General features: G+C 29.6%; 4 protein-coding genes across 8 annotated transcripts; 1 reads left to right on the top strand and 3 right to left on the bottom strand.

The window, feature by feature from the left end:
- Positions 1 to 417: 417 nt before the first annotated feature.
- Positions 418 to 6,977, bottom strand: LOC138184845 (putative autophagy-related protein 11). Of its 2 annotated transcripts, XR_011174430.1 has the most exons (7): positions 6,565 to 6,977; positions 5,846 to 6,018; positions 4,997 to 5,728; positions 3,955 to 4,194; positions 3,637 to 3,792; positions 771 to 3,563; positions 418 to 695 (listed from the first exon to the last, which is right to left on the bottom strand). XR_011174430.1 is itself a non-coding variant. In XM_069123185.1 (6 exons), exons 3-6 carry the CDS (start codon positions 5,108 to 5,110, stop codon positions 912 to 914), a joined length of 3,162 nt encoding a protein of 1,053 aa, XP_068979286.1. In that variant the 5' UTR covers positions 5,111 to 5,728; positions 5,846 to 6,018; positions 6,565 to 6,977; the 3' UTR covers positions 418 to 911. The 2 variants fall into 2 exon arrangements, 1 of the variants encoding a protein (XP_068979286.1); XM_069123185.1 differs by having other exon boundaries at positions 418 to 3,563.
- Positions 6,978 to 7,595: 618 nt separating this feature from the next.
- Positions 7,596 to 9,904, bottom strand: LOC138184851 (TWiK family of potassium channels protein 7). Its single transcript, XM_069123202.1, has 5 exons — positions 9,662 to 9,904; positions 8,800 to 8,931; positions 8,458 to 8,647; positions 8,016 to 8,231; positions 7,596 to 7,756 (listed from the first exon to the last, which is right to left on the bottom strand). The coding sequence occupies exons 1-5, from the start codon at positions 9,830 to 9,832 to the stop codon at positions 7,596 to 7,598; spliced, it is 870 nt and encodes a 289-aa protein (XP_068979303.1). The 5' UTR covers positions 9,833 to 9,904.
- On the top strand, positions 7,611 to 12,491 carry LOC138184850 (TIP41-like protein). 4 transcript variants are annotated; one of them, XM_069123200.1, is made up of 6 exons: positions 7,611 to 7,721; positions 10,969 to 11,150; positions 11,217 to 11,396; positions 11,519 to 11,741; positions 11,825 to 11,983; positions 12,246 to 12,491. In XM_069123200.1, the coding sequence occupies exons 2-6, from the start codon at positions 10,972 to 10,974 to the stop codon at positions 12,444 to 12,446; spliced, it is 942 nt and encodes a 313-aa protein (XP_068979301.1). In that variant the 5' UTR covers positions 7,611 to 7,721; positions 10,969 to 10,971; the 3' UTR covers positions 12,447 to 12,491. The 4 variants fall into 4 exon arrangements, with proteins under 4 accessions (XP_068979301.1, XP_068979299.1, XP_068979300.1 ...); XM_069123198.1 differs by lacking the exon at positions 7,611 to 7,721 and adding an exon at positions 8,067 to 8,159; XM_069123199.1 differs by lacking the exon at positions 7,611 to 7,721 and adding an exon at positions 10,379 to 10,563.
- LOC138184852 (uncharacterized) lies at positions 12,275 to 14,070 on the bottom strand. The gene is made up of 5 exons (XM_069123203.1): positions 13,926 to 14,070; positions 13,715 to 13,855; positions 13,432 to 13,611; positions 13,123 to 13,334; positions 12,275 to 13,046 (listed from the first exon to the last, which is right to left on the bottom strand). Exons 2-5 carry the CDS (start codon positions 13,839 to 13,841, stop codon positions 12,747 to 12,749), a joined length of 819 nt encoding a protein of 272 aa, XP_068979304.1. The 5' UTR covers positions 13,842 to 13,855; positions 13,926 to 14,070; the 3' UTR covers positions 12,275 to 12,746.
- Between the last annotated feature and the right edge of the window lie 1,267 nt (positions 14,071 to 15,337).

Raw genomic sequence — 15,337 nt, 5'->3', positions numbered from 1 at the left:
GACTCTTACATTACATAATTATTAAAATTACCAAGCCATAGTTCTATTTTAAGCTTATAATTATTTTTACAGAAAACTTCCAAACCATATATTAATTATACTATTCACTATTAAATAAGCCATTAAAAAACATTATAAAAGAACAAAAAATAAAATATATCCAAAAGAAATAAATCTATTTCCGTTTTTTAAATTAGACTTTTCAAACTATATTTTTCTCAATTTTAGACCATCGAGGATTGGTAGCATTCTGCACAACTTGGCCCAAATATCTCCAATTAATGTGCAACGGTAAATTATTTAGAACCTGCATGCAACACGTTTCTTGCTTATCTTACTAAAAAAAAAACAGAATGTAAAAAGCATAGATTCCTGTAAATAAAACAGCTAATTACCAAATATAGTAATAATTAGAAATAAGCTTTTTAAGAGTATATAATATAACATAATATAATATAATCTTTTTTGTTGCACAAACAAAAATACAAAAGAGCATTAAATATCGTGTGTGTGTGTGTGTGCGTGCGTGTGTGTGTGTGTGTAGAAATCGCATACTATTAGTCTATGACAACGGATAACGCTTCCACAACGAATTATATGACACAAAATTATAGGCATTTGTGTATGTGATGTCGTAAAATATTTTCAAGTGTTTCTATGTTAAAATGAACTCGTATACAAAAGGCTACTAATCACTGAAAAGTAAAATACCATTGTACATTTCATCTTTTAATTTGAAATACCAATGAAATAATTGTTCCATTTTATACCTTTCATGTAAATGAGAATTAATAATATGATACATCTTCTAAGCAACAGAAGCGGAGGAAACTTGACCTTTTGACTGTGTAAAAACTATATTTAAATTTTATAAAAAAGTGATCTCCTAAATATATATATATATTTATACACTACTCCACATGTGTTTCATTTTCAGTTTTGGTGTCGTCAATTTTGAGAGATGGCATATCAACAATATTTTGTATTTCACGTGATATGTTTTCCAAAGTCTCCGTTTCGATGGAATCAGTGTCAATATTTATATCAATAACTTCTTGTCGTTTTACAACTTCTGCACTTGCTAAATCAAGTACTTCTCGTAACACTTCTGCTGCTGCATTTGCAGAATCGCTTATTGAATCTTTTCGTTGTGGAGAATCTACATCCACGATTTCCACATCATTTCTATTGAAATTCTCCTTATCAGTCGTATCTTCTTCGAGAAACACAGTTCTCTCCAAAACTTCTGATTTTTTTGAATCAGAATCATCTACTTTTATTTGCATTCTATTTTCATTACAGGATATTATTTTTTGTATCGATTTAGGCGATCTTTGTTCGGCAAGTATTGTTAAATCACCTTCATCATCGGCTACGTCCGTTCCGTTGTTCGTTTCTTTGTGTTTAATATCACTTTGTTCAATCTTCTTTGAAACATCAATATCATTTGCTTCCATGGTATCCTCAACACAGTCTTCACTGAATTTCTTTAAACTTTCTTTATTAATCGTTTGAATCGCTTGCCCGTTGCACATCGCCTCCTTTTGTTCCTTTTCCTGTTTTCCTTTCTCATTATCTTTAATATCTAAATCTCTCTTTGCATCTTCTTCTCCTCCTCTTTCTTTAACTACTTTAACTTCTTCAACTACTTTAACTTTTTCAACTTCTTCAACTATTTCAGTTTGTTTTTCCTCTACCTTACTTGCATCTTCCTCATTTTCTTGTTTACCTTCTTCGTTTTTTCGTTTATCTTCCTCGTTTTCTTGTTTATCTTCCTCGTTTTCTTGTTTATCTTTCTCGTTTTCTTGTTTATCTTTCTCGTTTTCTTGTTTATCTTCCTCCATCTGTTTATATTTTTCTTCTTGTTTGTCTTCAGAATCGCTATGTGAAATTTCCATTATTTCTTCTGAATTCACACATTTTATAGATCCATGAATATTTTTATCAGTTTCATCATTATTATTATAATTACCCTCATTTTCTTTTTCACTTTCTTTATCCTTGTCTTCTTTAGTTTTAGTTTCATTTTGCGACGGACTTATGATATTTATTTCTGCAACTTCATCTTCTTGTAGATCTTCTGTTTCTTTCTCAGTCTTATGTGTCTGATCATCATCAGATTCTTTCATGACAAGTTTTACATCAACAGCATCTTCTACTGCTTCCTTTTTAGGCGAATTAATATTACTTCCTGCATTAGAATTTATATCTGCACAATTACTTGTGTTAAAATTCTTTTCACTTTCCATCAATTCTTCTTCATCATCTTCTACCGTAATTTTTATAGTCTCAGACAAATCTTCTACCTGATCATCTAGTGCTTCGCTTGGACCTGATGTTTCTTTCATCCAAGTTTCATTACTTAATTTCTGTAATTTTAATTGTGGTTGTTTATAGTGTGTCAATTTGTGTGTCAAACCTATAAATTTATTTTCATAACTAGCTCCACATTCATCGCATACATATGTTTGAGTCTTAAATATATCATCTTTATCATCAGATTTTGGGGACTGCAATTCTTGGGAATTTGTAACTGTAGGAAGTTTCACGAGTTTTTTAATATTCTTTCTGTTCGTTTTTCGTATATTCTTTTCAAAGTTTTCCTGATCGTTATCGTCATCACATATTTCTATAGTAACAGATGAAGTACTTGTAAAGCTCAATCGCTTTCTCTTTAATACAACATCCTCATTTGACGACGATTCGTCACTCACGTCTACATTACGATTTCTTCTTATAGGAATACCACTTAAAATAGCTTTTAATCTTTTACGATTATACTTATTGTCAATATCTGCATCCGATAAGGATGCGCCAGTTGCTCGTTTATGTCTTGTTAAACGACGACCGCTATTTTTTGCAATTTTTGGAATAGAAGAATCTGAATCAGAACTTTGATTAATATTATGCTTACCATCCTTCTGTGTAACTTGCTTTGCCTGTTGTGCAACCAAACTGGACTGCTTCGAGTCAGTTTCACTTATTTCTTTTACATCAGGCTTGTGTTTTTTATTAGGTACATCTTCACTACTTGAGTCCTTATCTGCAGTCCTTACACTTTTACTAGAACGCTTTTGACTTTGCTTTTCTATATCATTTCTTATATCACTAACTGGCTTACTGGATTTATTTGCATTTGTCAAATTTGTGGCCATTACAACATATGTCTTATTGCCTTCATCATCCTCATCAATCCTATAGAGCTTCTCCTTCTTTATTTTAGAATCTTTTAATACATCTTTTAAAAAAACTGTACAAAGTTTGATTTGTTTGTCATTTGATACTTCTTTCTCAGGTTTACTTTTACAAATATCCACATTTTTCCAACAACATTTACATACAATTTCTCCTGTTTTATGAATCTTGAATATATCATCATCAGTTTCAATAGAATTATGACATTTACTACAAACTTGCGACTTTGTTTGTTCGTTTAATTTGTTATTTCGAGATCGTGTGCGAGTCATTTCGTCAAAATCTCTCTCTGGTTCCAGAAATGTGATTAAATTTATTCTTTTAGATTCAGTCCTGGTAGTTTTGCGATTTACAATGGTTGTTTTTATCTGTAACATAAATATATTATATTGATTTAATATAATATATAATGATTTAATATAATATACGACTAAATATTACCTTAGGGAAAGTTAAGTAATTTATTTTTTTATCAGCTGTATCTTCCAATTTAAATGGAGCTTCTTCACATATGTTCTTTAAATCTATCAATACATCTATCACATATCGGCAAGATAAACATATGAATTTATACTCTCCATAAACATTTTCACTGTTCTACGAAATATAAAAATCATATGTAAATTACATATTAAATTACATACCATATAAAATACAATATACAATACAAATATAAACATATTAAATATTATAAGTATTCATATGTAATAGAATATTTATAAAGGTAATCAATAAACCACTATATTAAGTAGTTTCTACCTTTGTATTAAGGAGTTCCTGTATTTTATGAAATGGATTATACTGCAAGTTCTTCTCTTTACTAATATCAAAGATAAATTTGTTTTTTGCTGGTTCACGACATAGACTACAACACTGTCTGCGAACATTTATTTTTTGCTTTGTAGCACGTTTATATTTTTCTATAAAAGAACTGCATTGATTTAATTCATATGCACATTTGTGACAAATTTTGGTTGGCAATTGATCTGCTTTTAGTACCTATGTAAATAATAAATAGTTAATATGACTGAAAACACAAAAAAGTAAAATGCTTATAAAAGATCAATAACTATAAAAGAAATGTTACAAGGAAATAAAAGGAATAACATAATACATTTCATATATTTATATTGTGATGTTTAAATATATATAGTTACATTTAACATTGTGATAACTTATGTTTACTTTTTTATATTAGAAAACAAAACTCACTTTCCAAATGTACAGTTTATATTTAATATAGATGTATCAAAGATTATATTTTATAGAAAAATTACAGCAAATTCAATAAATCATCAATAATAGCACATACTATAGCCAGTTAAAGACTTAAAACATAACTTAAATATCTTATAAAAGACATAGAAGCTCTTAAATCATCACAGAGTATGAAACTATGATCATACAGAGTAATAGAATCAAACATCGGCTTTCAAATTCTCCACAAAATAATATTAATCTTGTATTATTAAAGTTTGTTTATGCAAAATTAATCCAACAGCTTTATGTAACCTCTAATATCAAGTCTGCAAATTAATGACTAAATAAAACATTTATTCCTACTGTTTACAATAGACCATTCACTATTAATAATAATAGATCTGTTCATTGTATTTATATGTAATTGTAAGGAAATGGATTTAAGCAAACCCTTTATTCAAATATTTATGTTTCTTAATGTGCACAAATATCGACGCACGCTCAGACTTACTGTAGCAAACTTAATTGAATTCGAATATCTCACTAGCAAATTAGTGATTTCAAGTAAGAATATTTCTCTTTAGAAAATATTTCTCTTTACCTTAATAAGTGAGCAGATTTCGAGTTGGTCATAATACATTTGTTTATTGTCCGCTGTAACATCCAAGAAAACACCTTCATCACTCGCACAGAGAAAACAGTACTGGCTTGACATGCTGTCACATAGAACTCAAAGAACAAAAACCGATTGTTCAAATAATAAACTAATCAAATACTCAGAGACATCAATCCGAAAATAACACTAAATTTTAGTTATATAGTAAGTAACAAAATTCATTGAAACGTAGTAGATTGGCGGTAATAGTACCCCACTAAGATGGCGTACAACGTACGCTATGTCGACCTATCGAAACATATATGTTTGCAACATTTTGACCGTTAAATTTGAAACCTTAAACATCAATTACGTTTTAATACGTTTTACTGTAATAAAATAATATCAGTATTTGATAATTAAGGTGCCCTAGTAAGTAAATAAAAATTGCTTTTTCTCTAGACTTTCCTTTATTAAAGTAATTTTAGGTTTTAAACATTCATAACGCTTTTATTTCATCAAGAATGTGCAGACTTAAATATTTTGGTCAATTTAGGTACAAGTATATCTTTGAAAAACATGTATCTATCAAAAAACATTGATACTTCCACATCTTCGATGTTTCAGTGTTCACGTTGAGACCATTTTTGCAGTGACGAAAGTGAAAATAAATCAAATATAGATCGATTTTGTTCGTGAAATTGTTCGATACGAACTTTTATGTTGTCTAATATTGACCTGAGAAATAGAAAAGAATATTATTTATAAATATTCCTTATTGAATAATAATTATACAATCTTATTCGTTATTTATAAAAAGAACATTTTGCTGAAATTAATTGGAGGGTTAATTACCTGAAGGATTCTGTCATGTTTTTAGAAAACTTGAATAAATCTTGCATGCAAGTATTTGTTAAATCCGTAAAACGTTTTTTAACAATAGCATTCATTTGATCATTTCCTTGTTTTATTTTCTCCAACTTCGGTTGTTCAGTCGGATCTTTAATGCCGGTCATTGTACTTAATTGCTAAACAGGAAAGAATTGAATAAAAACGTATTCCCTATAAGATAAAATGTGCCATAGTATAGACGAGATGGAATATCCTCCTCTTAAAATTACGCAATGCTTTGTAACGGTAAGTTTCAGTTTGACCAATTCAAACAACACGCGCGAAACAGTATACATGAATACACGTGGGTGGCATGACGTAAGAGTCAGACATATTGAGTATTTACAATAGCCTCAGTACGACATATACACATGTTGTATTTAAAAAAAATGATCAAGAATGATTATGTTTGTATATAAATTCAATCCTCATATGCACTATGTAACATGAATAAATTACAAATAACTTTGAAAAACTTTGTTATGGAAGACTAGATACACACATGTATTTACAATAAATCATTAAATGAGAATATTGCTTCAACTGAAAATTCATCTAATACATATTTTCCCTTCATTAAATTGACTTTAAACGCACAATTAGAATTTTTCTAATACAAAACTATCAAGTAGGAGAACCACTGCGATTCTACCTTCATATAAAATATTTATCTAAATACGCACACGATACGCAATGCACACAATAGCTGATGGTCGGTCAGTTCTATTTTGCACGATCTGGACCATTGGACCGGAATTATCACCGATTTAACCAACGTAGACGTCACTGTGAGAGCCGACAACGAACGCAGAACAACGTCCTTTGTCCTGCTTCGTGCGGTACTATAATTTCTAAATTTAGTGATTGCTCGTCTACGAATTATTGTTTTCGTCGATCAGGGTAGTTCAACATTAGAACTACTGATCGAACTCAGGGTTAACGGTTTCTGCGCGTTCGCGGGTTTATCTACCGACGCGCGCAGTTCACGCGGGTAAAATTTTTAAGTTTAAGTAAAGTTTAAGTAGCATGTACATCGAATATTATAAACTTATTTCGAAAGGAATAAACAATCGAATTATAAATCTTGCTTTCAGTCAGACACTCGACTCATAAATAACAATTTGCATTATCTGTTTTTTCTTTGGCTGGGTATTATTAGCATTCGCAGCTATATCACGAAGCACAGCTTCTACTGCTTCTTCCCATTCTTGATCTTTCGAATCTTCTCGATTAAAAGATGTTGACCATTTTAAGCGCGGCATTGATATCACTGTCAAAACTTTCCTAAAATTAACAATAATATGAAGACATTCAAAGATTATTATTATAAACAATATAATTCATCTGATTACCTAAGATCTGAATGCAGCGCGGACATATCGCCTCCAGCCTGTTCACCTAGTCTGCGAATAGTTTCAGCCAATGGCCCACTGAGCCTTTGCAATCTTCTCCATGATTGAGCATATTGTCGACTTACAAGCTCAATAATGGTACTCGTCAACGCCAAACCAACCAAGATATATAGAGTACATAGTAACGTGTATTTCGGTTTCTCTATAAAAAGACGATAACAGAAGGTATATAAATAATAATCTATAAATACGCACTACGTGGGTACGAATAACAGTATCCTTTCGAACGTAAAGTAAAAACTACTTATTACGTCGTGGGTTCGCGTGATATTTCAAAAACTCTTTTAAGTGCAACATATATTTTAATACTTACTCGGTACTAAATCACCGAATCCTATCGTGGTCATAGTGACAAAACAAAAATAAAATCCATCAAAAAAATTCCAGTCATCTTCCCATAACATGAACATACCTGCACCACAAGCGAGGTATAAAAAAAGTAAAACAATCGCTGTAAATGCTCCTATAAAAAGAATATGCAACTTTATATTTTTGTATAAAAATTTATAATGCAATTTGTATAACGTGCAAAAAAACGATATATAATAATATCAAGAGTATTTAGATTATGAATATACTAATTCGAATATAAATTTGGTTATCGTTTTATTGGGTTGGCAACTAAGTGATTGCGGATTTTGTCAATACCACCTAATGGCTTTCTCTATTTAATACTTTCTCTATTGAACTTAACATAATTCAAATGAGTTAATCGAACTTACCAAGCGATCGCCTTCCTGCTAAATTTGTCGGAACGCAGGGAAAAGAAAAGTGAAGCGGGAGTTTCGATTTTAGGGTTAATGCGATTTTAACTACACCTCCAGCGAATAGTTTCCCCCAATCAGCTATTACTATCAATGTCAAAGGTATGCCAACGAATGCGAATAAGATGCAGAACATCCTTCCCAGATTAGTAGATGGTACAACGTTCCCATATCCTTAAAACAACAAAAGAAAAAAAAGGAAAGAACAACCAAATAAACAAAAATATAGAGACAGTATTTGTTGTTCGTCCACTTAATCCACCTATGAATTTCATGTTTTTAAAATTACATTAATTCGTACCTAATTGTATTATATGTTAGGAAACTATTACAAGCACAATCTCTTGATCGTCATAAATCAACTTAGATTTAAATTACACGTATAATTGTTATTCATTACCAATCGTTGTAAGAACAGTGCTTGCGAAAAATACGGCTTGAAAAACACTCCATCTTTCAGTTACGATCGGCTGTAAATCTGTCGTATCTCGATTTTCTTGATCTATTGTGTCTGTCACGAAGGAGACCAACAAACCACCTTGTGCTGCTTTCTGGACTGCCTCTTCGTAAGCACGTAATTTTACGCTAACCTGTAAACATCCCTTGCATCGCATTCTTTCTAATTATTCAAAAACGATTGGTACGTTTCAAAATATCGGTTCGATTTTGATCACCTCCATCAAGTGAGTATTTCGAATCGAAATTTGAAGGTGCACCATCAATGTTGAAATCACCGACTTACCAATGTGCGTAAATTTGACACATCGGTATTGTTGGAAACCGCATTGACAAATGAATATCTTTCAGCACGTAAATTGGCGCGCAAAACTTCCAAACGTGCTAATTCTGCCGGAAGTTCGATATGCCGAAAAACCTGTTAATGAAAGCTATAATAATAAATCCCAGCGAATTATTTTATGATTGATATATTTCAACATTGTTCTAGAATAGCATAGTTCTAATGTAAGAAATTAACTTTGTTTACTAACGACATTTAATACACTTGTTTGTAAACCTCTTGACTCTCAAGTGGTTGGTCCTTCAATATCATTTTACGTGCTTCAAATATATGTTCGGTTTGCATTTTGATAATATCGCTAATTATTTTATTCTGTGAGTTTATTACTAGGTAATATTCTTTCAAAGATAACATACAAATTCATTTTTTAAAAATTGCAAACTAAAAGATAAACAATATATGTAAACGTTTAACAAAGAAGGTTAGTATTAATCGCATCGAGCCATGCGATTGGTCAATTGCTAAAAATAAAGACACCAAATGGAAATCCAGATCCGCGTTGTTATTTCTGTAAATATTACATTCTATAAACTTGCGTAAATAAATAGTTAAAAAATTGGAATATTCATTGGTATGTTTAATAATATCAACAAAATATCATTTGTCATTAAAAATCTTTCTATACGTTTTTACATTATTTATAAGATTCCTTTAACGCGTAATTATTTATAAAAGAGTAATTTTTCATCCAATTGTTCTTTTCATATTTAACAGCAACTTTATATAATTATTTCACGAAAAATGCAGTAGCTATTTTTATTTAGTTTTTTTAATTTAAACGTGCACGTTTAAAAGTTTAACTTACTAAACCACCAATTGCTGTATAAAGCATCAATGCAATCAAAAGTCCAACGTGACCAGCGATCGACTTGATTTTTTGTATATGTTGCTTTTGAAACAATCTTCTTTCTTCTGTAGTTTGTTCGACATTTTCTTCAGTAAATCCCACAGATAAATCAGACTTTTTGATCGACATTTTAAACACACGCGTTTTGCGAAACACGTAACTGCTTCTTATACTCGAGGGAGACTGATTGGGTTCACCCGAATCTTCTACAATCACTTCGGTTATTTCCGTACGGAAGAGCGAAGGAACTGTGGTCTTAAAACTTCGCCCAGAATTCAATTTTGTCAAGTATCTTTAGATATGATCAATATTACATATTTTTAAGCAGTGCCTGGTGTTTGATAATTACATGATCTTCTCCTATCATATACTTAAATTTTACTTATTTAAATTCATTCTAATCTTTTCAGTCATTCTAATATTTTATTTTTAAAAACATTTTAATTAGCAATCCAAACATACCAAAAGCTTTAATTTTTTATACTGCATTCACGGTAATTTATTATGAACACATTTTCGTGGAGATTTAAATATTTTGTAATTCAGATTGACTTATACTAAAAAAATATGTTGATAATACTACAATGAAATGTTATTTTTAATATGGAAATATGTAAATACTTACATACATTGTACATATATTTTATAAAAAGTATACAATTTTTGCAAGTAAGCGCTCTGCGTACAGTCGGTAATGAAGTGTTATGAACAGACTGCGATTGTCATGTTCGAAAGAAATTTTCAATAAGGAAACGAATAATTATACAAACAAAAATAGCAGCGATCGCTAGATAATTGGAATAACATCCGTGATGTTATTTGATTATAAATTTAATAATTGAGCTCAAGAACTAGTTTTCGTGAGTATACCTTATGTATATACATAACAGTATATGACAGTTTATACAATATTATTATAACAGTTAATTAAATAAAAATAAATTAGGTATTAATTATAAAATGCGTTAAAATACATAAAATTTAGTATTGCATTATAATATAATAAGGATGCAAAATGTTACGGTTAAAACATGCAAGCGAATATGGCATTTTGTTAGGTTAATGAATCAATATCTATAAACATTCTACTTTATTCTTAATTAATTATATAGATTATCTATTGTTTCATTCAATTTCCATAAGTCTAAATTGTATTAATATTTATAATTATGTTACATAGATAGACAAATATCTATCAAATGTGCTTACTGTGTAAATTTTTAATTTGTATTAATGTAATATGTTCTATAATAAATATATTTTAGATCATGACAGCAGTGAAAGTTCATGGTGGAATTGACATTTTGAGGCTTCCTGTTAATCAAGAAGAACATGTATTTCCTCCGTGGCATATCAAATACACACAGTCACATATACTTCATTCTAAATGTTCTAAGAGTGAAAATGGTTGTGGCGATCAGGATGCTGATGCCTGTCAATTTTGCATGTACATTAGATAACTTTGATTATGTATAGAATTGTGGTGAATTATATCATATAAATACTTTTACAGTTTCAGCCGTACCTTAGAATTGCCACACATGCCGGACATGGTATTCCCAAATAATATATTAACTTTAAAACATCAGGATGGTGCATCCATGCAATTCAATGCATTAGATGCTTTGAGAACTGTATCAAATGGAAAAATTAATATTCAATTAGCATGTGCAGAAGCTTGGAAAGAATCCAGGTACAGATATGTATACTCATGTGTATTCACTTTATTTATCAATACATTTTTTAATAGTAATAATAATACATGTATGTATTATATATATATAATAATATATATATATATATATTATTCCATAGATCAGAAAGCAGTGAATATTTGGAAGAAAAAGTAAAACCATTTGATTGGACATTTACCAGTAGTTATACTGGGACGATATCTAATTTTGAAATTCAGGAAACTAATGAACGAATTGATGTGGATAAATTAAAAAGGAGAGATAAAATCCTGTTTTATCATGATTTAACATTGTTTGAAGATGAACTACATGACAATGGCATTGCAGTTTGCTCTGTAAAAATTGTAAGTCACTATATGAATACATTTGTCCTAAAAAAAAAGTATATGACTTATTGTATTCTAATTTTATTTACTGATTTCAATAGCGAGTTATGCCAACTAGCTTTTTCATTTTATTGAGATATTTTCTGAGAATTGACGGTGTAATGTTGAGGATAAATGATACGCGGCTGTATCATGAATTTGGTCAAGATTATATATTAAGAGAATATACATCAAGAGAAGCCAGGGTTGAAGAAATACGTGTAAGTAATTGTTTAATATAGTTTTAATACAAACAATACTCTAGAACAAAACTATAACAGCTCATGTTTTATCCATACCAATAATATGACATGTCAGTGATTTTGCTTTCAAAATTTATATTGCCTTGCAATTGATATTTTATTGATAATTTTATGGATTGATATTTTATGGATAACCAAACTCCTGAGTTTCTATGAAGTCTCTACTATACTACGTAAACAAAATAACAATTAGAATGAACCAGAAATTAATTTTTTTTAGGTTCCACCATCACTTTTTGTAGAGCCAAGCGAAATAGCACCACATTTGCCCTTAACTGGATGTCAGTATCATAAGCTGATAATGATGTCAAGTAAAACAGAATTAGTCACAAACAACGACAACGAATTGGTTAATGAAATAGTAACAGCCAGTGTAACACCTAGAGCTAATATAAGTGAAATAGACAATTCTGTTACCTAAAATTTCCATTTATATGTAAATATATCACAATCTGAAACAATCAAATGTGCATTTATTGAAAAAAAGACATTGGCATGTAACCTTCCATTGTGTGTGAATTTTCAATTTAATTAACAATAAAAAATTTTTAATTTGATATATGATATTTAACACATAAATAATGCATCCAAAATGTTCTAAATAAATGCTTTTTCAGTAATATATCTAGTACCATTATAATTGTTTTATTCCATCATTTAACAATTGTATAGAATTGTCACATTTTATATCTGTAAAATATAGTAGAATCTACTTTTATTTCTATGTTTTGGAGGAAGATGCTGTTTCATTTAAATTTTCATCATATCGTCTTCTAACAACTGTATTTATCCACAGAAGCAATATTTTATTATATTTGTGTTCACTTATGCAAGTAATTCTGTTTGCAAGAAAATATAGTTTGGCATTAAATAAATCTTCACATGTAATTTCTTCACTTGATTTCTTTGTGTACATAAAATCAAATGTACAGTAACCTACTGCGTGTACATGAGCGCAACGTTTTAGTTTTCTACCCAATGTCCCATTATTCGTCTCCAGCGACCAATTATGTTCAAAAATCTATATAATAAATATATACATTAATATTATCTTGCTCTTTCATATATTACAGTTAAAATTACATTTTATTACTTACAGCTATATCAGATATACTTGTCCCAGGAGAATACACAAATTTCGGACGGGGATTTGGTAAATGTTTTGGGCATTTTTGAGTTTTTAACGATTTAATATCTATATTCTTTGCACTTTTATTATATTTAATGTCTATTTTTTTTCTTCGCAGTGCAGCTCTTTTGAAATCTTCTTTCTCATAATAAATAATAATATTTCCTGTTCCATCATCAACTATAACAATTTTTATTTAAATTACTTGTTTAACACAAAAGCCTTTATTAAAGCTTACAGATATTACTTGTCAATTCACATAGTTTATATTACTTACCATGATATTCATAATATTTAGGATCTTCAGAAACATCTATCACAAATCCGACTATTTCTATTTTTCTTATTTTAATATAAGGCATATTAAGAGGATGAAATTTGACATGTTTACCCTCAAAATAAGGTATAAATCTATACAATTCCATTATTAAGAAGGGTTCAAAAATTTCTACATTATCTAAAATAATTTACTGTGCTTGTAATAATATATAATATTTATATAATGATATATTTAAAATTTATACTACTTATCAATTATTGCATTTAATGTTTTAATCCACCTTCAAAGTTTTTATGTTTGAAATTGACCCACTCTTTTTTATCAGATAGATACTCCGGAAAATCATAATCTCCTTTGTATGAAACAAAATCTTCGTTAATTTCTTTTGGTAAATCCGTCCAATTCATTAGATCTATATTTGCTATTTTTATATTTTCTAATTAAAAAGAATATATAATTTGAAGGAGAATCTAGAGAAATTCACTATACACCACATTTTATTTCAGTATAAATAACGTTTAGAAAATTTAACAGTATGTATTAAGTGTTTACATTCACGCATGTTGAGATGAAAGATTTGGCGCGAAGAAGTTTGTTACCAGTAGAAAAGCACTTGAAAGATTCAAGTCTTTATTTTAAGCAATATTAAATGTGGACGTTTGCCACTAGAGTGTGCTGTTAGTTCAATTTTAAGATTGTAATCTTGGCGCTGGATTAATTTTAAAATATATCAGGCAAGTACAATCGATAATTTGAAAAGATAAAATGCAAAGCGAATTGAAATTAACAAATTATTTATTTATATTTTTATTAAACATTACAAATGTAGGCGATGCAAAATAGAATGAAAATAAATAAAAAATAAAACATTAAAAATCAGTTTACAGTCAAATAGACATAGACAATTTAAATTTTTTACTAAACTTATATGGAATCAATACTTATACGCAACGTGTAAGTAAGATATTAAAAGAGATGTAAGAATATTCATAATCTTTTATTATAAAACAACAAGAATCGTTGTTTTCAAATTATATTACAAAAATTATGTTATAAAAAAATTCTCGTTTTACGAGAATGTGCAACTTGTATTGATGGAACATTTTTGAATGATAGTAAGTGACATCAGCAGTGTTTGCATCTATGAATAGCTGAATGATCAAAGGCACGGACACACAGTGTTTCCTTCGGCTGAAACCGTAATTGCTGTTACCAGTCGCATTGTATCGCAGTAGACTACCACGGATCAAGTCCCGTGTGCATTGTTCCTTTACACACCGTCTGACCTTGGGAAGGTCACGCCTGTTACACGCACCTCGCATTCCTCGAATCCCCCGCGTTCCATTCTTCGCGGAGGCAAGCTTACTTCGATAAGCAATAACGTCTCATTTCATGCACACTAATATATACCTCTTGTGAATTAAGTAGCGGATTCCAGTTTTTTGTTTTGGTTTATTATAATTTAAATATAAAATGGAAGTCTAATATTGTTATAAAAAAAGATTAGTTTAAGAATATTTCCTTCAAAAGCAAGGATTCTTTAGTTTTCGTTGTTTCAACCGGATAATATGAACAATTCCTAATAAAACAGATCATTCTTAAAATTTCAGCAGTTTGTATTTGTAGCATCTCGCATGCATGTTTAATAAGCATTACAGTTACTGACACATGATGTACGATACACCGTAGAAAAGCAAGCGAATGCTAATAATAAAACTATTATCAAAAGTTTCCTATAAGTTAACCTGGAAAAATTTATTAGGTTACATTCTCTAATGTTTAAAAATGTTTGCAATTCATTTCTATGTAAATAAATAAATAATGCACCCTTTATTTACTTGTCTTTCATTCAATTAAACGTTAAAAACGAAGATATGTACTATTATCTTTTCTGAATATCATA

Source organism: Bombus flavifrons, chromosome 11 (genome assembly GCF_040668555.2).
Source record: "Bombus flavifrons isolate JBK064 chromosome 11, iyBomFlav1_principal, whole genome shotgun sequence".
Lineage (NCBI taxonomy): Eukaryota > Metazoa > Arthropoda > Insecta > Hymenoptera > Apidae > Bombus > Bombus flavifrons.
Note: the sequence above shows the minus strand (reverse complement) of the source record. Positions and strands in the feature narration are given on the sequence as shown.

Coding starts and splice junctions, on each gene's coding strand:
- LOC138184851 (XM_069123202.1), bottom strand. CDS start 9,832: ATGTCGATCAAAAAGTCTGATTTATCTGTGGGATTTACTGAAGAAAAT. Junction 8,648..8,799: donor TGTCAAATTTACGCACATTG/GTAAGTCGGTGA, acceptor GGATGTTTACAG/GTTAGCGTAAAATTACGTGC. Junction 7,757..8,015: donor AGCAGGAAGGCGATCGCTTG/GTAAGTTCGATT, acceptor TTCTTTTTATAG/GAGCATTTACAGCGATTGTT.
- LOC138184852 (XM_069123203.1), bottom strand. CDS start 13,841: ATGAATTGGACGGATTTACCAAAAGAAATTAACGAAGATTTTGTTTCA. Junction 13,612..13,714: donor CAAACATAAAAACTTTGAAG/GTGGATTAAAAC, acceptor AAATTATTTTAG/ATAATGTAGAAATTTTTGAA. Junction 13,335..13,431: donor TAAATATTATGAATATCATG/GTAAGTAATATA, acceptor AAATTGTTATAG/TTGATGATGGAACAGGAAAT.
- LOC138184850 (XM_069123198.1), top strand. Junction 11,151..11,216: donor GATGCCTGTCAATTTTGCAT/GTACATTAGATA, acceptor ATACTTTTACAG/TTTCAGCCGTACCTTAGAAT. Junction 11,397..11,518: donor GAAGCTTGGAAAGAATCCAG/GTACAGATATGT, acceptor ATTATTCCATAG/ATCAGAAAGCAGTGAATATT.
- LOC138184845 (XM_069123185.1), bottom strand. CDS start 5,110: ATGTCAAGCCAGTACTGTTTTCTCTGTGCGAGTGATGAAGGTGTTTTC. Junction 4,195..4,996: donor AAATCTGCTCACTTATTAAG/GTAAAGAGAAAT, acceptor TTATTTACATAG/GTACTAAAAGCAGATCAATT. Junction 3,564..3,636: donor ATTACTTAACTTTCCCTAAG/GTAATATTTAGT, acceptor TTTATGTTACAG/ATAAAAACAACCATTGTAAA.